The following is a 25,709-nucleotide window of genomic DNA, read 5'->3' as shown; positions in this document are numbered from 1 at the left end:
CCTCAGACAACTGAGGGGCTGAACTCAAAATGGTGCCTGGAGCGGCGCAGAAGCTGTGGCGGGGGCAGCAATCAGCAGCAGGACCAGGATGGGGCTGGTCCCAAGGCCTCACCGGGCCGGATCCGGCCCGTGGGCCGTAGGTTGCCGACCCCTGGATTAGCATGTTGAAATGATAAAGACTGAAGCTTTAGAAATTCTCTATAGATTCACTAAGATGTCTGAAGTTTGGCTGTAGCCTGACTAGTATGATTTCAGAGTTAAAAAATTAGTACAACTTTAATTAAATGAGCTGTTCGTTTCTAAAATAAAATAAACCAGAGTCCTGATTTGATTACTGTTAAGGTCCAGTTTTTCCCCATTCCCAGAAAGTAGATTGATTTAGCCCACTACAGAGAAATCTGTATCTTTTCCTGGGTGAATATGGATTCAAGATCCATCTATTTTTAGCAGTACAGACCATCAAGCTATACATACCGGCAAGAAACACACGGCACTGGGGTGTAGGGGGCGTATGGCGACTGCCCACCTCCTGCCCTGCCTCCACCACAATGCTGGTGTCATACTACCTGCCCAACCAGACGGCAGGTGGCATCACAACGTTTCTGCGGCACAGCATTTAGACATGCTGTGCCGAAGAAATGGGAGAAACCCACTGCTGTGGCAGCAAGAGCAGCATTTTCTGGCTCTAAAAGGAGCGGCTTTCTGCTGTTTCGTTTGGAAGTAGCAAATTGCCAGATCAGGGCCACAACGCGTGGTTGTTGCAGCCAAGATCCGGCACTCAAAGGGACAGTGGCAAGCAACTCCTTTGGGGCCGTCTATTTAGCCCCTATCTTAGCAATACAGACACAGAACAGAAGCCACTCACTCTGTCATAGGTTGTTTTCAGTCTGGAAAACAACAACAGTATCTCTGTGCATGTGCCATGATGGCTCGGCCATGTTCAGCATTAGATGGACTAGTGTCTCATTCAGCTTCAGTTCAATTTTCTTGGAGCTAGAAAGAAGATATATTTCATATACACAGGGAAATGGAGATATGTGAAGCTCATACCAATGTAGTAGTATTTCATATATATAACATAGTAATTATCTTTTTTTGGACAAAATCAAACACAAACATGATTTTGAGCAGCTCATCTTTATTAGGTTGATATTAATAACTAATCAAGGTTTACATTTTGCAAAGACTGGTCAACATGCAAAATTGATGTGTTTCACTAAATGAAGTGCTACTGCTCCAGGTCAGTACAGTCATTTCAGCATTATCAGCAAACAGTTTAACACCCAACTCTCACCTGGGGTGCAATCAAAATGTTCTAAAGAGCTGATTGGGAAGGTAGCCAAGATGCAAGAAAGATGTCTGTGCCTCCTTTTCAAGGGCAGCCAGCTCCTGTACTGTAGGTGCCAAAATATCCACATGCCCTTTGTAGGTGCCACCTGCCAAAAGAATCAGAAACAAACTTATGCTTGTCCTCAGCTACAAAGGCTCAGAATACTGACTGTGGCTAACACTTGTATTCCCCAGTAAGGAACTTTCTCCCACTTCCAGCCGACTATGGTATACTGTAGGGCAGTGGTCCCCAAACCATGCTCTTTAAGAGATTTTGGACTGCAGCTCCCAGAAGCCTTAGCCGTGTTGGCCAGTAGTCTTGGATTCTGGGAGATGAAGTCCAAAATTCCTTAATGAGCACAGTTTGGGGGGATTGGGGTTGATTTGATTTTTTTGGTTGAATTTTAAGTGATACCCAGTGTGGTGTAGTGGCTTGAGTGTTAGACTAGGAATTTGGAAACCAGAGTACAAATCCCTACTTGGCCATGCAAATCCACTGGGTGACTTTGTGCAAGTCACACTCTCCTAGCAAGGATAAACCTCCTTCGAACAAATTCTGCCAAGAAAACCATGTTAGGGTTGCCATATGTCAGAAATGACTTGAAGGCGCAAAACAACCATCACTATGTTTTAAATTGGATGCAAGCTACCTTGGGTCCTGTGCAAGGAGAAAGGCAGGCTAAAAGTTAAATAAATAAATAATAGCAGCAGCAGCAAAAAAAGCAATGCCAGTGGAGACTATTTTGGGAGAAACTTCTCCCTCCCCAGCCTTGCCAACAACATCCCTAGATTTCAGTACGTTGGTAGGAGAGATTTAAGCATCCTTCTCAATGGTACAGAGAGAGGTGTGTGTTACACTTGAGGCTCGAAAAGTTGGGGTCTTGTTTATGAGCTAGTGTAAACTTGTGTAATGTACAATGTTTCTAAACTTAATATATGAAATCTGGAAATGAGATGAAACTTAAGCTTTATTGGGTATGCAGTAATCTTTCTTTTCTGGCTAGAGTTTCTCAATGCTATCCAGTATTACAGGATTAGAATATTTTTCAGTTATCGATACAAAATGTAATTGTGCATTATTTGTAATAAAGCCATCCATGTTTGGGACTAAATACACTTTAAGGTAAAAAAAAACATGGAACCCATTTCCCACTTTGCTGAAATTATTTAATTGTTCTGCTCCTAGGCAGCCATTAGAATTCTATCCAATTAATCAGTCCCAGAGCAAAACAGATATGCAGGGAAGTCCATGCCTCTAACATCTGTTCCAGAGGGCTAAGGGACCCTTCAAATCAGATCTGGAGAGGTAAGGGGCTGCAGAAGGGAGGAGAGGAGACAGCCTCAAGCTGTGAGACACCTGCTTGTGCAATATTAGATTTTGTTCAAGGGCTGGTTAATTCTGATAGTGTCTGAAAATATCTCATATCCTTAGCACTAGGGTCTTATTATCTCTAATTATAATTTATTTTACCCCAAAATTCAAAATTGTGATATTTCTAGGGACTAACAATTTCCAGATTATGTTACATTTGCATTGTCTTTAGTAATAATTCCATGCCTGTCCAATTCCACATTACTCCTTTTAGACAAATAATATTTCAATGCATATTTTGATACTGTTGTGCTGCAAAAATTAAAGAAAAAGGGAAATGTTAATTAGAAATCAAAGTTCTCTTCTGTCGTGGTGTGCTAATGACATTTTGTATAGGAATTTGCAAAGCATTCATAGACTCATAGAGTCATAGAGTTGGAAGAGACTGCAAGGGCCATCCAATCCAACCGCCTGCCATGCAGGAAATCTCAATTCATTTATCAAGCATGCCTAAATAGCTTCCAGGGAGGGGCTTACCAGACACTTTATAACGTAGATGGAAAAAGTAGACCTAAAACCTGATTTTCAAGTTGCTAAATAAAACTTCAGTTAACTAGTTTTCTATTAGTCTTCTTAGTATAATTAGAAAATGGTGCAACTGCAGAAAAATAATTCTTCATAATACAGGTCGAGTCTCCCTTATTTGAAATTCTTGAGACCAGAGATGTTTTTGGACTTCAGAATACCTGTATTTGCATATAATGGGATATTGTATATAATGGGAAATCTTGGAGAGGAGACCTAAGTCTAAATACAAAATTCATTTCATATATACCTTATACACATGCTTGAAGGTAATTTTATACAGTATTTTAAATAATCGTGTGCATAAAACCAAGTTTGTGTACACTGAACCATCAGAAAGCAAAGATGACACTATCTCAGCCACCCCTGAAAATGTTTTGGCTTTTGGAATACTTCAGATTTTGCAATTCAGGATAAGGGAGACTCGACCTATAGAAATTAATGTGAACAAAACACTCATGTGAGCCACTCATAACTTTAAGAAGTACAATTACAGAAAGTCTCATTTCCTATTCCAAAATGGAACCAGATTTCCATCACTACATTTCCACTTACCACCAGCAGCCCTCCTTTTTCCATAGGTGACTTTGCCATCAAAATCATCCACTGGGACTTTGATATCTGGCTCAACCTGAGAAATGGTACAGTTCAGGTGCTCTTCTATCTCACCCAGAAGCTAAGAAAAACCAGAAAAAGCAAGAAACATTTCCGTAAGATAGTCCTTTATTGTATGCTGTAGGCAACACATTGTTGACTTAAATTAAAGACTAAACAGCAAGGTAGTATGTGGTTCCAATGCTCTTAAATGCACTCAGTTTGATGAAGAAACCAGATCTTTTGGTTATTATGAACAAGCCAAAGATCCTCTAATTAAAAAGTAAAGCTTAGCTGAAATTAAGAGGCTTTAAAACTTCAATTGGATCATCCCTATCTTTTAGGAGTCAATAAAGATGGCGAGACTTAAATACAGTAAAGGAAGCAGATCCTCCCAGATTGTGGAAGTTAAGCAGGGTCAGCCCAGGTTAGTACTTGGATGGGAGACTAACAATGAATACTAAGTGCTGTAGTCTATATTTCAGAGGTTGGAACTAGCAAGATCATCCCTGAGTATTCCTTGCCCAAGAAAACCCTGTGAGATTCATGGGGACATCTTAAGTAACAGGCAGGCAACTTGAAGCACACCACATTTGTCTAAAAGTGGATACTGTATATACTCATGTATAAGTCTAGAAAGCACACACCAAAAATGGCAAACTGCACATAGGCAACAAAAATAACTTTAAATCACCTTGTTAGTGCCACTCAACATACCCTACATAAACATATATTGTGAATCCAAACATAAAAAAGTAAGATTCTTGAAATAGGAAACAGCTTAGCTAAAAATGAGGGGAATTAGCTGAACTATTATTGTGCTTTGAGTGAGTCATTGCAATTTCAAAACATCACCACTTATTTAAGAACCACAGGCAGCAAAAGAGTATTTTAAGATAATTCAAGAAGAAATGTAAGTGCATATTTGAGCCTATAATCTGATGTGAAAAACTGGTGGGGAGGGTGAGAAAGAAACTCAGTACAATTTGAACACTTAAAGAAATCATGAACACATTCTATAATCATGAGGGCTATTCTAATCTTTAAAGTACAGTCTAAAAGTGGTTTATTCCATAATGAAGTTGATACCATCCAACAATAAGAGGTTCATAGCTCTGGAGGAAAATCATACAAAAACTGTACACTACATCCAATGGCCCGATCTAGATGGGCCTATAGTGCGCCCTTGTCATGTGCTAGGGGTTGGCCGAGGGCGCACTGCCCATACGCGCCTCATCCCTAGCACATGACGAGGGTGTCAAAATGGCGGCGCCCTGTACACACAGGCGCTGCCATTTTGATGTGGCGGACACTTAGCGTCTGCACGTCCTGGTGTCACAATGGCGTTGCAAGAAGAACCCACTTTTTCTAGGTTCTTTTTGCTGTACGAGAGCAGTGCAATTTGTCCACTGCAGCTCCCTCGCGCAGCAAAACAAGGCGCCAGCAGACCACCCTTTTTGGGTGGTCTGTATCCCGCAAATATATCCTTTAGATTCCCCCCCCCCCATTTTTAAACCTCCCTTTTCTTTCATCTTGAAAAGTGTTTCTGGTAGGCCTCTCCTGACCAGATAAATGGCCTCTGGTTGTATCCATGTGACAGACTGTAATTTGGCTACCCCTAATGTGAAGCATTGTTTAAGACATTTTAAATATTAATCTCCCTTCTCTTAAGAAATTACAAAGCAGTTGATAATGTTAAACACATATGATACAATAATGTTGTGCAATAAAACAACTACCTAAAATAGAACAAAAACCAAGTAACAGAACAGAGATAAAATAATACCTACAATTGGAGCTCATCTGATTTCAATGGAGAAATCGTTCCACATGATGGACACCACAATGCCCACACAACCCTCCACATTGTGTCTGAACAAACTTCACTAGGATGCAGTACTATAAGTGGGGTCTGGAAAAACTGCAATATTGTTCTCCTTCAGTGGAAGAAGTTATCCTCCCTACTTACTTTACACAGATAGGTTATGTTGGAGGCAAGCTACAGGAAAAGAGATTCCACCTCAACATTAGGAAGAACTTCCTGACAGTAAGGGCTGTTCGACAGTGGAACACACTCCCTCGGAGTGTAGCGGAGTCTCCCTCCTTGGAGGTCTTCAAGCAGAGGCTGGATGGCCATCTATCGGGGATGCTTTGATTTGGATTTCCTGCATTGCAGGGGGTTGGACTGGATGGCTCGTGCGGTCTCTTCCAACTCTATGATTCTATGTTAGTTATTGAACTTTGTCAGAGTTTAACACTTTGCAAGGAGATTTAGCAGTGCTGGTAAAAATTACCTGCATTTCATTGTACCAAATTGTACAGCCACCCTCATCTTTCAGTCTAGTGTTATAACATCCTTTTCCACGACTTGGACACGAATGGTACCAAACCTATGTAAGAAGTTTAAACATGTTAGGAGAAAGACCATCAGTTGTCAAAACATTTTAAAACATCTTATTTTACATGTAATTAAAATTGTGAAGTTTCCAAAATTGTAACTGTCTTGACACTGACTTATATACAAAGAAACTCTTAATTTGAAACAATTGGTAGAGCCAACATGGAGGTGAGGAATGTTTGGATCTGAAAATGTAAAGGTTGTACAGACCAGCCATTAGGGCTGCCCTGGGGATAGAGTCGAGGCGTGGTATCTATATGAAAACATACCCGGACTCCGCCCCCAGGCCAGTGTAATGCTGCACGCAGCACCATACAGCGCATGGCATCATAGCGCTCCACTGGTGCTGTGTCTAGATGATGTATCTCGTAAGACTGCTGAAAAGCTGTGGCGCTGGCGGCTATGGTGGCCTTTCCGCAGCGCAGAAAGGCAAGATCAGGGCTGCAGTGTGTGGTTGCCGCAGCCCCAATCTGGCTCTAAAAGGGGTGGACTGTACATTCCCTGAGTCAGAAAAGACAAACAAGGAACACATGTACATGCACAAGTATCTATATGAAAAAATTATCAAGCAAAGGGGTCTTAATTTGTTGTATATTGATGTTCCATGGATGCATAGCTTACCTTTTCTTTCTCTGATGCCACCAGGGAAATGGCAAGACCCATGCTGAAACACACATATTATAGTTTATTTGTTATGGAAATGTTTTTCTGCTGACAGCTACTTGAGAAACATATACACAATGGAAGGCAGGAAGGGTGCTTATGGGATTACTGGAGACACCACTTGATGGGTGGTATTTTAAGCCTTTCTCATATCTATTTTATTTATTTAATTTTATTTAATGTTTCCTTAGTATCTCACACCTTTCCTAACCCTCTCCTTTTGCTCCCTACCCATGGCCCCTTTTATTCTGCTTTAAGTGTATTCTTCTATTTTTGAAAGAACTATAAGTAAACAGAACCAAATCAAACTTAGAAATGTAAGGTACTGCACTTAGGGCGGAAAAATGAAATGCACAGATATAGGATGGGGGGCACCGGGCTGAATGAAACTACGTGTGAAAGGGATCTGGGAATTCAAGTAGACCACAAGTTGAACATGAGTCAACAATGTGATGCGGCAGCTAACAAGGCCAATGAGATTTTAGGCTGCATCAATAGAAGTATAGTGTCTAGATCAAGGGAAATAATATTCTATTCTGTTCTGGTCAGGCAACACCTGGAATACTGTGTCCAGTTCTGGCCACCACAATTTAAAAAGGATGTGGAGAAACTGGAATGTGTCCAAAGGAGGGTGACTAAAATGGTGAAGGGACTAGAAACTATGCCCTATGAGGAACGACTTAGGGAGCTGGGGATGTTTAGCATGGAGAAGAGAAGGTTAAGAGGTGATATGATATCCCTGTTTAAATATTTGAAGAGATGTCATATTAAGGAGGGAACAAGCTTGTTTTCTGCTGCTCCAGAGACTAGGACCCGGGACAATGGATGTAAGCTGCAGGAAAAGAGATTCCACCTCAACATTAGGAGAAACTTCCTGACAGTAAGGGCTGTTCGACAGTGGAACACACTCCCTTGGAATGTAGTGGAGTCTCCCTCCTTGGAGGTCTTTAAACAGAGGCTGGATGGCCATCTGTCGGGGATGCTTTGATTTAGATTTCCTGCATGGCAGGGGGCTGGGCTGGATGGTCCTTGTGGTCTCTTCCAACTCTATGATTCTATGGTCTAAGTACAGCAAACCCCCTCATTGAATGGTACAAAAAAATAAGAGGAAAATGTACCGTTCAGCTCTTCCCACTCTGCCAATCCGATGGACATAGTTCTGTTTTTCATCAGGAAGGGTGACATTGATTACTGTTTTAATATGAAGGAAGAAAAGAGGACTAAATTATTACAAACAGATTACTGGTGAAATCATTTTGGGTGAAATGACAGGATATATAAAACTCTGGTTTACTAGACATAAGAAGTCCCAGTATACAAATTATAGTTCTATATAAACAACAGATCTTACCATAAGGAACTCCACTGATATCAATTCCTCTAGCAGCTACATCAGTGCAGATCAAGAATCTGACATCTCCTTTCTAAACAGAGAAATTCATGAAATGGACATGTATTTTAATTTCAATTTTAATAGAACCCTTCAATTTTAAATGTAAACTATCACGTATAGACAAAAAACTAACCCAGATTTAAAAAATAGGGCCCATACAGATAGGCCAAAATAAAGCTGCTTCACGTCACTTTGGAGGTATGCTGTTTAAATGATGCATGCATCCTAAGAGCCCAGAAGCCATGCAAAAGCCATGCTCCAGTCAGTTACCAAATAAAATCTGCAGTGATTGCTTAACAGTTGCAGTTGCTTATCAACGACAGTTTGCATCTACCCACCCCCAAATCTGGAAGTGATGGTGAATTATGTTTTTTTAATAACAGTCAGGGAAAATTTCATTGGGGCTTTAGCCCATGCTAGTTCTGGTGGTGGGGAGGTGGGGTTCAACACTTGTTCCAAGTGGTTGAACCTATGTTGTGTTTCAGGGTGTTAAATACTGCTAATCCCTGTCCTAGAAGTTAAAAAAGCAAAGAAAAAATTAACTACAAACTAATCACTTGACTTTTCTCTATCTACACTGAAATGAAATTCATCTTGTCAACACTTCAAGATGAGTATCTTTCATAAAGATTTAAGAAAAATCAAAGAAACGTACAATTTAAATGAAAGAAAACTCTACTGCTTATACTTAGAAAGAAGGGATATATTTATATTCTCTTTCAATCTCCCCAGTTCAGATATCTTCAATTAAAACCTAACACCCATTCAACAAATAAAGTTTCAGGCCACAAACATCCAGACAACTTCAACAGGAAAGTAGAAACTCTTAAAGTAAACAATGGCGGCGCTCCCCTGCCACCGCCATTTGCTCCGCGTGGGAGCCGCAGCAGCCAAACCGCGCGGCTCCCGCGCAGAGCAAAAAAGAAGCTCCATTTCGGAGCTTCTTCTTGCGGCGCCTCTATGACGTCGCGAGGCTCGCGACGTCATAGGCGCCGCGACATGTATGGACGCTATGCATCCAGTACGTAAAGATGGCGGCGCCCATGTAGAAGGTGCGCCGCCATCTTGTACGTATAGGATACGTACTAGGGTTAGGGGGGTGCGGAAGCACTGCCCCTTCCTAACCCTAGTACGTATCCTATACGTACTATATGGCGGTTTGTATCCTGCCAATGTTTGGCTACCAGTCCTGAAGAACACCAAAATTAAGACTCAATACATGCAAATGAACATCACCCAGAGTCAGGGATTTCCCCCGCAGACAACAGATGAAATAGACACATATATTCCCCCGCATATCCTCCCACCCTGAGGCCTTGTCATTCAACAAAAGACCAACACACAGATTAACATGTAAATCACTTCCTCCCAACCAAGCATCACACAAGTATATATACCTCAGATACTGTCATGCCACCACCCTCTGAAGATGCCAGCTCCAGATGCAGGTGAAACATAAGGATAACGTCTTCCAGAACGTGGCCACAGAGCCCAGAAAACCCATAGAAAACTAAAGCTTCAGGTGGTTAGACTATTAAAGCTCACAGCCTTAACATTACCTTGAAGCGCTCCAAATTCTGTTTTCTCTCATGAGGTTTTCTGTCACCATGCAGGCAGACACATGAAAACTGATGTCCTTTCCTATCTGGACCTTAAGAACAAAACAGTATTATTTGGATCCTTGAATACAGTTCTGTAAGAGGATGTTAACATGATGGTAAGTCTTTTTTTTTTAGCAGTGGGCAAGTTGGAATGAGGATAAGTTTCCCTATAGAGGCCAAAAGTCATTTTATAACCGCAGGTGCCTCCACAGAAACCAAGGATGGAGATTAAACTTATTCAGGCTAAAAAGAGCTTCTGGGCTAGTCAAGGGAAGAAAGTATTTTTTGAAAGGTCGGGCCCTGCTATGACGGAGCTTTTCAGCTGCTTCCTTTCTACAAGGCACTGACTGGGCCATAATGTCTTCTTAAATTCTTTGAAAAGGCATAATCTGTATATAATAGTTGTTGCAGGAGGAAATTTACTGATGGGAAAATATCCATGGTGAAAAACTACCATTTGAGACTAATCAATCAAAACTGAAGAAAAGAATTGCAAACTGATCTTGCCTGGCAAATGAACAGCGTGAAACCTAACAGGCATGAAATTACTACCTCCTCCTTGCTGCATGAAGTATTGCTCCATGTTATCACAATCTATCTTAGTTCTACAGAAGATTATTGCTTGATCCATCTTGTGTTCCTTGATGGCACGAACAGTGTATTCTCCTTTTAAAATCTTAATAGCTTCTGACCACATTTCTAAAAAAAATAAGATAAATTATTCATATTTGTAATACATAGTACAAGCACACCAGTTTATTTTGACAGACAATAAAATGTATAGCTATGGCCACTCCTCTCAGAACAAAAGCCATACGTTTTAGCTATCATTCAGATTTAGTCATTTGAAAAATGAAGGCTAAATTAAACCAAGAACATTCTTGCTTAGGCAAATCTTTATGGCATGAAAAAAACACTTTTTGTTCTACTAGTCCAGGAAAAAATATAAGTGTCTTCAATAATTTAAACACTTTTTGAGCAATAATTTGGTGATCCACAAAGGTTTTCCTTTAGTGAAATGGTCTTCTAATTGTTTTACTTTATATAATATTAATATATTACACATTAGGTTACATCATCCATTAGATTTATTACCTGCTGAATTGGCACCAGGTCTTGTATTGTCTTTTGCATGCACCTCATCAGTCTGCAAGGTGAAATTTTTAAAATAAAAAAGTGACCAAATTGATTAATTACAATTTTATGATACAGAAGACAGCAAAGCATCAGACACACACACAATAATTTCTGTTTGTTATTTAACTACCAACCTTAAAGTTACATATATTTCCATTCATAAGGATTTAAGACCTGAACTTAAGCCTAACAACAAAATTGTGCAGCTAAACCAATACTCTTCCCTGGGCTTGAAAGAAACACATACAGTGGACCCTTCCCATATGCAGGGGATCCATTTCGGATCCTCCCCCCATGTAAAGGGAAAAATACGTACACTCAAACCACGTTTAAAACAATGGGCATGCGCTCTTGCACATGGCGGGGACCACATGTGCCACTGTTTTAAATGAGGCCTGTCTTTCACGTAAGGTTAAAGCCGCATATGGTGCAGGTGCACTGTAATTTAGAAACACCAGTAACCCTATCCCTCAGGGGGGAGGGTTGCAGTCTTTCTTGTGATGCCATTCTAAGCATTAGACCCAAACCTAAGAGGAAAACTGCTCTGTGGTGTTCTGCAGAAATGCTTGTATACGAAGGATCACTGTCTTGCTACTTTCTGAAAAAAATGAACATTATTTTAAAAGTTTACACAAACACTCTGTAAAGATTTAAATCAATTACTTCAAAATAATTTTAATGTTTTTCTGTCCTGATTGCTTTCCTTGCGTGCAGCCTGATGGAGTGGCTGCTGCTGCTATACCACACTTAAATCGCAGCTTAACCACCATAGCTTAAACTTGTCTGTCTGCCTTGAGACTCTCTCTTAACTGCTTCATCCAAATAATCTGCTTAACATTTCATATCTAACACTGAGGAAATGGGCCATGGAAATTCATTACAAAAATGGAGTCTTTCATATGTAATGAGACACTTTTTTTTTTAAAAAAAGAAATCTTTGGTCTAATTAATTATATACTACTTACTCTGATATGATTTTTCCCAAGCCGTTCCCAGAGTTTGTCAGTTTTTGGGTTTACAGGGACAACCACATGATGCACAGTCTCTGGAACAGAATCTTCTCCTTTCAGATCTACCCAAGTAGGGAAGTGCATAATTTTTTCAGATAATTTCTTCACATCAAATGAATGCAGGGTTGCAGAACACACAATTACCTAAAAATATAGGGATATGAAGAGATTTATTACAGCATGTACACATTATAAGGAAACCAATTTAATCTGGTCAAAGAACCATTAACCACAGTAGATAAAATTATGTAATTATCCATTTATCTCAAAGCAAGTGTCTTTTTTTTAACCAACACTAATGTTAGTTACACTTTGTAACAACACCACACTATTTAGATATTTGTATCTAGTAAATGGGTAGGGATGAACAGAAATGTAAACCCGATTTCAGAGCTTAGAAATGAAGCATGGAGTAGGAAGCAAAGTTAAATTATTTACAGGTCAAGAGAAAACAGGGTGGGGTAAAGGTGGAGTTTTGTTGCAATCAGGGGATGTCTGCCCTAGAGGCTCCCATTGTATCTGAGAAAAAGATCAGGGAAATAAATGTGCAGCTGACAGCTGTGAGCCTTGAAACAGTTATGTTGCAGAACTAACTTTGGGTCTGCTGGATCCAGTTTCCCTCCATTTTCCCCATGAGGTCCAAGAATCGGGTCTCAGACTCTGACCTGCACAGACACTTTCCCTTCTATAGAGAAATTGTGGTGGTAAGCCCACCCCAACCATCGCTGGCTCTGGTTTTGGAAGTGGTAGAAGTGCTGCCACCTCATTCCTCTCCCACCACTTCCTACCCCAATTATTTTATTCAAGGATAGTGATGCCAAACCACAACTGTTATCTCTTTCCATTCTTCTTCTCAAAAGTAAACAGTCAATTGGAAAAAAAAATCACAATATTTCATACTATATGTGTACAATATCCCATCAATGAAGGTTGGTGTTGTGTAGTGTCCCAGGGGGTTGGGATGTGGGAGAAAAGAAGAAACATGTTTGGACACCATTTCTTTCTCATGTAGTCTGGATGATTCATGCCAGTATCACTTTCACTGTCTCCACCTTTATTAGCTGCACTGTGGGTAGCTGCCAAGTGTCTGATGTCTACAGACATCAGGAATGTGGAAAAGCACTTGAAGGGATCATTCTTTACACTATTTTATAATCAAATTATCTCAGCTAAACACATTGCATGTGTACAGTTTACAAAGACTAACAAATTATGTGTATGCTTTTAAATTTTCCCAGAGAGGGAATCATAAGACACAGACACTTGCTAGGTATAGCATCTGTGATGTTAAGTTACCGAAAAATATCCACATCAAAATACTAAGCAAACATCATACCTGCAGCCTCTTTCCATCTGAAGTTATCTGAGGAATCTGAGAATGAATTCTGTTTATGAAATCTGAATAGCCTTGGCTTAAGAGACCATCCTGTGCAGGAAGCAGAAACATTGCATTACCTAGTTGTTGTTACTGTTATTTTATTTACTTATATCCCACCTTTCTCCAAATATAGGGGCTCAAGGCAGCTAACAGCAAATTTAAAGTAGTACAATTTAAAAACAATACAAAAATATTATAAAAGTATAAAGTGTAAGAAATAATTAAACAATTTAAACTATTATGCATTTAAAATATTAAAATGTATTAAGAATGTATACAAAGTTTGACTTGCACATCATTTAAAAGCCCACATTGTCAGTTTAAAAAGCCTTGTCAGTTTATCTGCCACCAAAAGGAAAACAGGCAGAGGGGCAACCTAGCCTCTCTATGGGAGGGAGTTCCAGAGCCTGGGAGCAGCTACTGTGAAGGCCCTCTCCCTTGTTCCCTCTAAATGAGCCTGAGAGGGAGGGAGGTCAGAGAGAAGGGTCTCTCCAAACAACTGTAGGATGGTAATGGACTCATTAAGGGAGAAATGGCCCTTCAAATAAACTGGATTCAAACCATATAGGGCTTTATAGGTCAAATCTGGGAGTCTGAATTGTGCCCAGAAATAGACCAACAGCCAATGGAACTGTTCCAACAGGGGAGTTGTGTTCTCCCTGTAGCCAGTTAACAACCTGGCTGCTGCTCTTTCAGCAACCTGAAGTTTCTGATAACTTTTCAAAGACAACCCCACCCAGAGTGCATTACAGTAATCCAAATGGGATATATCCAAGGCATATACTACCATGGCCATATCTGACTTCTCCAGGAATGGGCACAATTGGAACACTAGCTTGAACTGTGCAGAAGTATTCCTAGTCACTGCTGAAACCTGGGCCTCCAGGCTCAGAGCTGAATCCAGGAGTACAGTATCTCCAAACTACGAACTTGAGTTTTCAGGGGGAGTATAATCCTATCTAACAGGGTGAATCCTTAATCCAGGATCTGTCTTTTGATTGGCTAAGAGCACCTCTGTTTTGACCAGATTAAGCTTAAACTTGTTTGCCCTCATCCAATCCATTACAGCTTCCGGACACCAGTTTAGAACAGGAACAGCTTCCTTGGAATTAGGTGGAAAGGAATGATACTGCGTATTAGTGATACCGGACTACAAACTTCCAAACAACTTCTCTCAGTAGTTTCATGTAGATGTTAAAAAGCATGGGGGACAAAACATTGTATATTTTAGCCATACATTCTGAGGTTAAGATATGTATGTGCTCCCTCCCCCTGCACCTAACATGGTATTGGGAGAGGTGGGTAATGAATAAATAAATAATAGTTGTTGTTAATTATTAATTATTATTAGTAGTATGCAATAATCTCTCTCCACTTACAGCCTCATCAAGAACCAGGAATCTGACTTGAGATAGATTGAGTTTTCCAGTGGACACAAGATCATCCAGTCTTCCAGGTGTTCCTACAACTATGTCTACCTATAAAATGAAATATAGTACCATTAGAGTCTTTCACAAAATAAAGTGGTGCTACCAACATATCTAATACTCTTGAAGAATCCTTTAAACGTGTTTAGAATGTGTTTGGTATTTTTACAACATATTCATTTATTAAGAGTAAAAGATTCAAGACCTTATATACACTGCAAGAGAAACATTAACTGTACACACTATGTCACAACACTTATTTAATTTATATCAGCTAATAAGCTATGTAGCGTAAACTATCACTTCTGAAAACATACTTAAATTACAGGACTTCCTAAACCTAGAGTTTCTGTTCCAACAGTTAAGCTGTTATTGGACTGGCTATGATTATTATCTGCTTCAATGCTGCCATTTTTAGTAGCTCTTATATTTATAATTCATTTTAATGTAAAGCTGTCACAGACATCTACGTGATGGCAGGGTGGGATATATAACATTCAACTGTGCATTTTTCTAAAAAAAACTTTCTTAGCAGATATTATATAAACCAGGAACAATTTAGACTTACCCCTTGTTCTAATACAGACAGCTGCTCTCTTGCAGCAACACCACCAATAATGAGGAGTTCCCTAAAACAAGAATAACATCCCATTTTGTTTTGTGGTTGTGTAATTATGTTACTCTGAGTAAGACAACAGCATCATCTTTTAAAGGAGAGTACAGTGCTGGGACCCTTAAGGAAGACTGAGAGCCTCCACCCTTGTGACTATTCCCCACATTTTTATTATACCTTAATTTAGGGTTATCAACGTTTTTTTTGAACTGTTTCACATTGTTCAGAGTTTGCTCTGCTAGCTCTCTGGATGGCTCCACAATCAAGGCTTTGGGAGCATTTGGCAGATTCTTCGTCTGTGTTACCTGGGCACTTCCTGAAATGGGAAATGTTGAAAACTTCCTTAGTTATGAATTAGCTGAAATATATTTCTTTAAACAGAAAATTCTAGGGTAAGATCCAGACTTACAGCAGTCACATCTAGAAGTATCTATGGCAAATCCATGGAAACCAGTAAGTGAACATGATTAAATAAAATACTCTTCACAGGGAATCTGAAATAAGATGTTTCAAACATACCTGCATGCTGGGATTTGACAACATTAGTCTCAGGTGCCTTATCAAGAGCAACATAGCCCTCTTTGGGTGGAAACTTAAAGTCTTCTTCACCAAAGTTGAATTTCAATTCAGCATTCTAAATAAAGATGTAAGAGGGAAAATAAACACAAGAAGATGGTAAGAAAGATAAATCACAGTTTCTTGTTATCATCATCCCTTATTTCCAATCTGTTTGTACTATTGTTGTTGTTAGCTGCCCTCGAGTCGGTTCCCACTCATGGCGACCCCGTGGATAAGACATCTCCAAGAATCCCTATTCTCCACTGTCCTGCCCAGATCCTGCAAGTCCTTGCCCACAACTCCCCTGATTGGGTCTATCCATCTGGTTTGTGGTCTTCCTCTCTTTCTTCTACTCTCTACCTTTCCTAGCATTATTGTTTTTTCTAGTGATCCATGCCTTCTCATTATGTGGCCAAAGTACAATAGTTTCAACTTGATCATCTTTGCTTCCAAAGAAAGCCCTGGTCTGATCTGTTCAAGAACCCATTTATTTGTCTTCTTGACTATCCATGGCATCCTAAGTACTCTTCTCCAGCACCACATTCACACAGAAAGAGGTGGTAACAGTCGACTTAAGGCAATCCCATGGTTTGCAGGGATTAAAAAAAAAAAGATCTTTACAAAAACCATTGATGAAGAATAGCCCGGTGAGCGCTCAGTACCATGGAATGGTTACTGGGCATGCTCAAACAGGATGCAGAATTTTTGCTGGGGGGTGGAGATAGAAAACTAAAGCATTGGAAGTACAGCGAGAACAGAAAGCACTCCATGTTGCAACAATGTGCTGCAGGACCCCACCTGTTCATTTAATGTTTTATCTTTGGAGTGTTTCTATAACTGATTTTGCTTGCAGAGTATTGCTCTCACTCCGAAATTCTGCTCAAACAAATGTTCATGTGACCAAGAATACATTAATATTAGTGAGAATACAAGAAAATGTGTATTTGGGTGTGCTGTTTGTTGACTTACGGTGACCCGAATAATATCATCGGAGGGGGGGGAGGGGGGTAGGCAAAAAAAAAAAAAAAAAAACCCAGATATAGTTTGGCCAGTTCCTTTCTCTGAAATGAAACCTAAAGTAACTGGTATTCCTTAGTAGCTTCCCATCCAAGTAATAGCCAGGGGGCTGACCCTGCTTAGATTCTAAGATCAGATGGGATATGACGCCTTTAGGGTATTTAGGCCTGTTGTGGAAATTATGACAGAAATGCAGTAATGTTTTTTTCGCTGTCAAAGTATTTGTGGGAAAATGAAATACTACCTTGAGAACACAGGCAGGGAAGAGTGCTTGGTTCTTTATGTGTGCTGGTATTTCAAATGCAACCCCAAGGTCCTTTCCTGAAAAAAGAACATGTTAAATTTCTCATACATGAATTTCATTCATTACATAACAAAACACAAGTTGTTTACTTACCATTTTTTGAAAAGGCGATTTGTCCTTTATCAACATCTAGATAGCATCCTATTGTGTCATGCATAGTGAATTCCTACAAAAAAGCAGATTATTTTAAAGTGTTATCTAATTGGAATATGTTAAAATACTAGAAACTGTACTGACAAAAGCCACTAAAAGGGGAATGGCACAGAGTAACTTTCCCAAACAACTTGACAACACCTACCATAAAAAAAATAACCTGATGATTGGAAGACCGTCCTAAATGGGCTATAGTATAGAAGTGACTCCCTCTTTCCCTTGTTAGCTCAACCATTAATGCTAATTTAATAAATCCTCACTGGGTTCTCTTCCAATAAAAACTGGTCCACCACACAGTAATTCTATACTTTGTTATAAGAAAGGCAAAAACCAAAATAAATTGAATGAACACATAAAAAAGCACAACAAAATGAAAACAACAACAAAAGCATACCTCTCCGTAGCTATCAAACTGTTTATTATGAGATTTCTTTCCAGTTCCACCATACCCAAAGCCAAATTTGTCAGTGCCTAAAAAGCAAAGAATTGTCACTAAAAAGATTTTCATAAGAAATTAGCATATTGAATGGGATCTAGACCAGGACATCTTTCCTTGACATCTTCCCAAGCACCCTAGAAAGTTGTTCTAGAGTGTAGTTTCTTAAACAGTACAGGGCAGAGTCCTGGGGCAACCAGGCCCACAGACTTTTATCTGATCTACGGTAGTCATGAGCTGATAGGAATCCACATCCTGTCATAACTAACTGTATATAGGTGGAACTGAATCAAGACAAAAAGTCATGTCATACAGTGCTAGTGTGCAAGAATATAATTAAGAGTGAAGAAAATATGCTGGCTTTCTTTGCTCTCAGTTACAGCAGGAAGTCAAAGCAGACCAATGATGTCCTCCTGTCATGGCAACTTTATTCAACACTACTGATGATCTTTTAAAGAAGATTTTATGATCATGACATGATCATGAACTTTAAAACCTTATGCCTCCTCCCTGATTTCTAGCATAGACTCTCCCAAATTACCTTCATGCTTTTGTTGTACAGGAAGCTGTATCTTTAAATAGTCTAACTTTAGTAGGTCATCTGAATTCTGATTCCATTCCTTTAGGTAAACACTCACCCAAATCTAAAGAAGCTTGCATGGAGGACCACCCAACTCTACATAGCCCCTGGTCACGACAGGATACTTCATAATAGTATTTTCCTAGAATATTTAAGAAAAGTAGACATGTAATTAATTTCTGTTTGAAACTCTTGTGAGAAAGGCAAGACATATACAGTATTTAAGTTTAATATTAATCAACCACATAAGCAGGCAAGCACAGAAGTTTGTTTTCAAAATTATATTGGCTAACCAGAAGATATTTGTAACACATGCCATGTTTGTTTAGCAGAATCTACTCTTATTATTCTGAATAGAAACAAAGAAGGAAAAATTACCCACATTATTACCATTTCAAAAACTAGCTATCTTCACGGATATCTATATCTAGTTTGTTCATACCTTTAGTTACACCTCTAGTTGATCTGCATCCATGCCATTCCTTTACCTCCCTGCTTTGGCAGCATAAACCATCTGACCCAATAGCTAAACAAGATAAAGGGGAAAAAATCCATGAAGACCTGTCAGAACATTTCTACCAAACACAATATTAATGCAAGACAGCAAGACTTGATAAAATAGTGATCTATGTTCTTTATTAAGAAAACATAAAAGAACTACAGATAGTGGCTATTTATTCATGCAGTAATAATTCAGATCATGTAGCTATCCATCTCCATTAACCACGCTACAGCAGCATTCTGCAGGAAACAAATATATCAACCCTATCCTTCACAGCTACTCCGTTGGTTATAATTCTACTGAAAATGCCTTGTATTCTTTTTGCTAGAAACATGGGTAGCACACAGTTAAAAACTCTATTTATAGCTCTAAAAACCAACACTAATCTTCAGCCACATATTAAATTACTGCTAGAAACCAAGTCAGATTTCTTCCCTGTATATAAATGAGAAGATATGTGGAAACAGCTTTCCAGTTTCCTATCTGTTATGCTTGAATGCACTATTATTATTTAATTTAAATTTTAATACTTGATGTTTTTTAATGACATTCACAGGAAAATATTAATGTTGGTAATGCTTGTATGCTGCCTTTCATGTTCTGAGCAACATATGTAGGCTCCCCAGATGATCTTCCATTCAGTCCCTAATTTTTAATTAACTGATCACCAAGTTATTATTGGGTCACTAGAAGAGATTAACACAGGTCTTACCAAATGCAGATCCTCTGTCATAGGGATTCATTTGCCATTTGTTGAGCACTATTGGGGAGAAAGAAAAATCAGCTGTACTACCTTACTAGAGGCAGATCTTACACTCCTATTTGTTGAAAAACGGCAGCATTTTTGACAAATTTGACTAATTTAGTTTTACATGTTAAATCTTGAGGAAATTTTCAATTTCCATATGCACAATTGTATGGACTCTCTGTAGTCTTACAACAGTATGACCTTTTTGTTGAATCATGGTCATAATAAATGTCTGTATATTTCAGCTACTTAGAACAATGGTGCCCACCAACATTAGGAGAACCACACTTGTCTCCAATGATGGCGCGGCTGTGTTAGGGACAACAGAACTTAATGGTGGCACTAATATTGAATGTGGATATTTTAATATGTTGTGAGCCACTTTGATTGTCCCGTCACAGAAAAGCAGGATAAAAATAAAAGTTTTATTTATTTATTATTTATTTATGCACCGCCACGGGACAACAGGGGATGTCCATAATGGCGGCATGGCCACGTGCACATGCCATCATTGGAGACAATGTGGGCTTGCCATCTGTGGATACTTCAATCTGCAGTTACCAAGTCTGCGGATACTGCAGACCAACTGTGTATGGTTGCATCCAGGCTTTGCTCTCCATGAATGGAATTTGTTCCAGATTTTAAAATATCCTGTTTAAAAACATTCTTAGAAGAAAATTGGTGGAAGTTGTTCCCCAGTCCTACTGGCAGAAGGACTGTCAAAAAATTACCTTTCCTCAAGTGTGAACCTGGGTTTATACATAAGTGGCCCCTTGGTATCTGCTGGAGCTTGGTTCCAGGACTTCCCATGATTACCAAAGTCTGTGGACATTCATGTCTCATTAAATAAAATAGTATATAAAAACAATTATAAAGTGTTTGGGCAGGCTTACTCTGAAAGGTGGTTTACAAATTTCAGTAGACTGTTGTTGTTTTCACTTCAAAAACCCTTGAGACAAATTTGATGCATTAACATGCTCTACTAGGGCATTTACATTACATGTTTTTTTTCCAGACCAAGTGGAATACAGAACCTCACCCCACTCCTTTTTAGGCAACAGCTGCTGAATTTAATCTCAAAGTATCGAACAGGGTGAGGTGGATGCTTTGCATAATATAAGTATACAATATAGGTACACTTCAATTTACACTGGATTCCAATGCATGTTTAGCAGTCTTAAGGGGAAAGTCTTACCTCCTCCACCAGTTTTTATAGTAGTTTTTCCCTTTTTGCCTTCTTGCTGGTCCTTCAGAGTTTCATAGACAATCTGAATAACTGGGATACTGAATGCCTGAAATAAGAATTCCCAGTTTAACACAGACATTTTGAACTGACAGTGTCCTTCTAGCCTTCAGTTACAAAATATTTATTTAGAAAAGAGAGATAAAATAAATGGTGTTTGTTTTGGATGCATTTTGTAAGCAACATAAACTAAGTTAATCTCTCCAACACTTTTTAAACACTTTGAACACCTTGAATAGAATACTTGCAAACCAAATGTGCATTTGAAAATTATTTTATACACAAAAATGGAAATTTCACTTACACCAGTTTTTCCACTCCCAGTTTCTGCAGCCTGTGTAGGAAGCAGATTTAATACATTAAAGTATTAGTAATCTCTTTAAAACATAAAGATCTAATTCTTGCTATCAAAATACTTGAAAAAATACAACATTTGTAACAGAACACTGGTATATTAGATGAAGAATGGGATTTGCTCCAGCTGATCCTCCTGTAGCTGTATGGCATTTATACGTTGTATGCTCCCATACTGGCCTGAAGCCGCCCAGAGGTTGTGGGAGGCTTCAAGGCGCTGCAGCGGTGTGTGTTTACATGCACCAAGCCACCACAGCATTTGGAAGCTGGTTTTGGGCTGTCCTTTCTCCAGCTAAATAAGGAGCGAATCTTTTCCATTCCTTTTTTGGCCAAAGAAATGTCAGATTGGGGCTGCAGTCTGTGTTTGCTGCAGCCCCAATCCATCTTCAGAAAGGGGGTCTTCAAGTTTTTGCTGGTCTCTTTCACCCTGCAGAAACCTATCCCTATTTTTTCTATTATTCCTGCCTCTCGCACCAAATTTTCTGTGAAAGAAGTAATGCCCTGGAACACATGTACTTCATTAACTGAGATATATCTGAATTTAAGCATATAGCCTATATCTAAAGTGAGATATACCTTTATTTAGGTATACAGTCTATATCTAAAATAATGAAAATATAGAAATATATAATTTAAAAGCAGAAATTATTTAATTTAATGTAATTTCACTGTAAAAAATGCTGCCAAGGTATAATTTGCCACAATGATATAGGACTTAGAACAGTAATTTCAAAATTCATTTTTCCTTATTCAGTTTCATCTAACAACTTCAGTACACAAGTTCAATTTTCTCTTTATATTACTCCTAACAAATTTAGTGCACTTTGAGTTTTAAATAAATTTCTAAGTAGCATTTATCACAGTGTTCCAAACATGTAATAATGGGTACAAACTAACACGTTTACTTAAGACAGATGTAATATTTGGTTCAAGATGGGAGACAATTGCAAAATTGTTTACAATCTTTTAATCACGTGATCATATGCAGTATTAGGCACACCACCTAACGCATTATTAGACTGGGCAGTAAAAATAAATAAATAAAAAGAGGAAGCTTGTCATCTCAAATACAACAAGGAATCAGTCTAACAAATTTATGACTGCAACACACAAATACAGATGACAATCAATACATACCATTAGAACATCACCGCCTCCTAATATTAATGGAATAGATTCTGCCTGGATATCTGTGGGAAGACTATAGGAGAAACATAATGAACATCTCAAGTTTTACCAGAGCACCTTATAATTCAGTTCATTCGGACTATATTTTTCTGCTTGTTTGCTCTTGAACTGCATGAAGTAGTAATAGAGAAAGAAATTCTGTCTACAAGGGCAGGAACAGAAATGTATGTGCCTGTTAAAGACTGATTTTCTGCTACTTTTCATCTACATAAGCAGAATAATATCAACACTATAAAAAGTTTCAATGGAAGTGTGGCAGCAATTCCAGAATGTCTGTTCACACCATCACTGTCAATTAAAATTTCTTTGTGCATCCCTTCTGGAAAAGTACAGATAAATGCAAATAACCATACTCACAGCCAGTCCATCTCTTCCACAGCTTGAGCTATCTCTGGCATAACACCCATCTCTGCAAACAAAATCCAAAGTATTAGGAATCCATGTCCAATACAGTGGTACCTCGGGATACGAAATACCCAGGTTACGAAATTTTCGGGATACGAAAAAATCCCATAGGGAATCATTGTTCCGGGTTACGAATGTTTTTTCGGGTTACGAAAAAACTTTTGGTGCTTTTTTCGGCTTTTTCGCACGGAATCGCGGCTTTTCCCCATTAGCGCCTATGGCAATTCGGCTTACGAAGGCTTTTCGGGTTACGAACGGTGCCACGGAACGAATTAATTTCGTAACCCGAGGCACCACTGTATAAGGAAGCACTTGAAATATACCTATCTTGATGGGGAGGAACAAATTTGCAGGAGGCAGTTCATCTTTGTTAAGGCTAAAACATAAAATGAAAGAATCCTCGCCCCATATAACCCATGTGAATTTGAAGATCATGTTCAAATGTTTAAGTTCTTTAAAGTTTACACCTTGTACAATTTCAGCCACTGAGTTCTGTTCATATTGTATGTAATATGTTGCTCTTTTGCTGGCACTTCTTTTTCATAGTTATCCAGCAACATGAGCTGAGTTATCCAGCAACATGACCAGAACTGTGCAGGAAGAAAACAGCATACCATGTAGGCCTTTCAAAATGGCTAGCAGTGTGATTTCCACCATTCCCTCCTTGGAATTAGGCCAGTTCACTTCGGATCTGACAAACCGGAAGCCAGTGTGGTGTTGAGGTTTGAGTGTTGGACTACAGCTGCAACCACATGGCAGAAATAATCTTTACCACTTTAACTGGCATGGCTCAATGCAATGGAATTCTGGGATTTGTGGTTTGGAGCGGTACCAGAGTGGAGCTTAGTAGTATGAGAAATGTAGCCTTCTCTAACAGAGAGGTCTGGTGCCACAGCAAACTACAAATCTCAGAATTCCATAGCACTGAGCCATGGCAGTTAAAGTGGTGTCAGCCTGGATTATTTCTGCAGTGTGGATACAGCCTATGACTCTGGAGAACAGGGTTTGATTCCCAGCTCAGCCATAAAACCCACTGGGTGACCATGGGAAAGCCACATGCTCTCAGTCTCAGAGGGAGGCAATGGCAAACCTCATCTGAAGAAATCTTGCTAAGAAAACCCCATGATAGATTTACCTTACAGTCATCATAAGTCGGAAAAGACTTGAAGGCACACAACACACACAGAGAACAACTGAACCTGGTCAAAACTCTACCTGTAGCATTTAATGCCAAATGTAGTTTCAGAGGCATGTGAACCTGGTTGGATTTTGCTCCAGGTAAAAAACAACAACACTGTTGATGCATCAGCCTAAACTGTGCACATTCACCCCTGATCAAAAATGTCAGCTGACTCGAGAACAGCAGTTTCTAAATATTGGTCCTCTTGATTGTTTTGGACATCACCTCCCAGAAGCCAAAGTCAGCTTGATCAACATTCAATCAGGAAGACCACAGCATTGCTATGATGGGCAACATATGATGCTGCTCACTGGTATATTGGATAGATGTCCCACAAAGGGAAGGGGCTCTGGCAATCAGACACATGAAATATCTTAGGAAGCACTGCTTTACAGGAACAAAATGGATCCCAAGTTGCAAAGCTAGTTCTTCAAGCAGAATACAAATCCATCCTAAGGCAAGAACTTCTGCTTTCGATTTTCGTGCGTTTTGGGGGCTTTGTGGCCATGTTCTAGAAGAGTTTGTTTCATCATGTTTCGCCAGCATCTGTGGCTGGCATCTTCAGAGAGCGCTGGCATGGAAAGGAGTTGGGTATACATGTACTGTGTGACCCTGGGTTGGTTAATGATAGGCACGAGACCTGCACATTCCCTCCAATAAAAGCACGATTTGTTAGAGACAAAATGCAAAAGTTTGTTATTTTATACCTTGCTCTCGTTTCCTGTCACGTAAAATATACAAAGATGTCAAAACAAAAATGGGTCACGTCCTATAAAATTCTCCTAAAGAAAATTTTGGCGACTCTAAGGCAGAAACCATCACAGGGTTTTCTTGGCAAGATTTGTTCATAGGAGGTTTGCCCTTGCCTTGCCCTGAGGAGGCTGAGAGAGTGTGACTTCTTGCCCAAGGTCTCCCAGTGGGTTTCTATGGCCCAGCTGGGACTCAAACCCTGGACTCCATGCAGCTATATAAACCTGGAAAAAACGGGTGTCAGATATATTGGACCAAAAAAGGACTGACGGACGGCTGATCAACTTGTGACTCTGAGAGGGAATGGGGCCCATTTTGGATGTCCTCCTTCCTGACTTCTCAATAACAATCTATAATAATAATAATCAATAATATTAATCCATAATAATCAATAATATTCCAGGCCTGAAACCGATTCTGAGATCCTCCTTCCTGACTTCTCAATAATAATCAGTAATAATAATAATGATAATAATAATGATAATCAATAATATACTGGACCAGAAACCCATTCCAAGTTTATGGAGGAGTACCTCCTTTCTCCATCTTCTCTCTCTTGCCCCACCTTTTTCTCTCACATGACCTCAATGGAGGACCAGGCTCCACAAAATGTAGGACAATCAATAATAAATGTAGGACATTACAAAATAAAAGCAGAAAACACTCATACAAATATCAGTCGATGCTTCTTAGCCCTGCTGGAAATGGAGGACACTGAAGAATAATGTAGGACGTTGCAAAATGAAAGTGGAAAACACTTATAGAAATTATGGAGCCATGCTTTTTAGCCATGCACAAAATGGAAGGCATTTGGGTGGAATCCCTCCTGTACAAAAGCTTGAAATGGAGGA

General features: G+C 39.3%; 1 protein-coding gene across 1 annotated transcript in view; it reads right to left on the bottom strand.

Moving 5' to 3' along the window:
* Positions 1 to 1,121: 1,121 nt before the first annotated feature.
* The window catches only part of DDX1 (DEAD-box helicase 1), a 25,016-nt gene continuing 428 nt past the window's right edge, over positions 1,122 to 25,709 (bottom strand). The window contains exons 2-26 of the mRNA XM_042445548.1: positions 22,881 to 22,932; positions 22,473 to 22,536; positions 21,286 to 21,315; positions 20,934 to 21,030; positions 19,703 to 19,750; positions 18,931 to 19,014; positions 18,547 to 18,630; positions 17,867 to 17,943; positions 17,413 to 17,485; positions 17,260 to 17,336; positions 15,960 to 16,074; positions 15,618 to 15,756; positions 15,396 to 15,456; positions 14,780 to 14,878; positions 13,359 to 13,448; positions 11,978 to 12,166; positions 10,971 to 11,022; positions 10,428 to 10,574; positions 9,834 to 9,925; positions 8,233 to 8,305; positions 8,000 to 8,072; positions 6,840 to 6,882; positions 6,115 to 6,210; positions 3,782 to 3,902; positions 1,122 to 1,436 (exon numbers count right to left, since the gene is read on the bottom strand). Of these exons, the coding sequence (XP_042301482.1) occupies positions 1,306 to 1,436; positions 3,782 to 3,902; positions 6,115 to 6,210; positions 6,840 to 6,882; positions 8,000 to 8,072; positions 8,233 to 8,305; positions 9,834 to 9,925; positions 10,428 to 10,574; positions 10,971 to 11,022; positions 11,978 to 12,166; positions 13,359 to 13,448; positions 14,780 to 14,878; positions 15,396 to 15,456; positions 15,618 to 15,756; positions 15,960 to 16,074; positions 17,260 to 17,336; positions 17,413 to 17,485; positions 17,867 to 17,943; positions 18,547 to 18,630; positions 18,931 to 19,014; positions 19,703 to 19,750; positions 20,934 to 21,030; positions 21,286 to 21,315; positions 22,473 to 22,536; positions 22,881 to 22,932 (2,207 nt within the window). The 3' untranslated portion in view covers positions 1,122 to 1,305. The remainder of the gene's footprint in view (positions 1,437 to 3,781; positions 3,903 to 6,114; positions 6,211 to 6,839; positions 6,883 to 7,999; positions 8,073 to 8,232; positions 8,306 to 9,833; positions 9,926 to 10,427; positions 10,575 to 10,970; positions 11,023 to 11,977; positions 12,167 to 13,358; positions 13,449 to 14,779; positions 14,879 to 15,395; positions 15,457 to 15,617; positions 15,757 to 15,959; positions 16,075 to 17,259; positions 17,337 to 17,412; positions 17,486 to 17,866; positions 17,944 to 18,546; positions 18,631 to 18,930; positions 19,015 to 19,702; positions 19,751 to 20,933; positions 21,031 to 21,285; positions 21,316 to 22,472; positions 22,537 to 22,880; positions 22,933 to 25,709) is intronic.

Source organism: Sceloporus undulatus, chromosome 1 (assembly GCF_019175285.1).
Source record: "Sceloporus undulatus isolate JIND9_A2432 ecotype Alabama chromosome 1, SceUnd_v1.1, whole genome shotgun sequence".
In the NCBI taxonomy this organism is placed as follows: domain Eukaryota; kingdom Metazoa; phylum Chordata; class Lepidosauria; order Squamata; family Phrynosomatidae; genus Sceloporus; species Sceloporus undulatus.
This window is presented reverse-complemented; position numbering and strand designations above follow the sequence as displayed.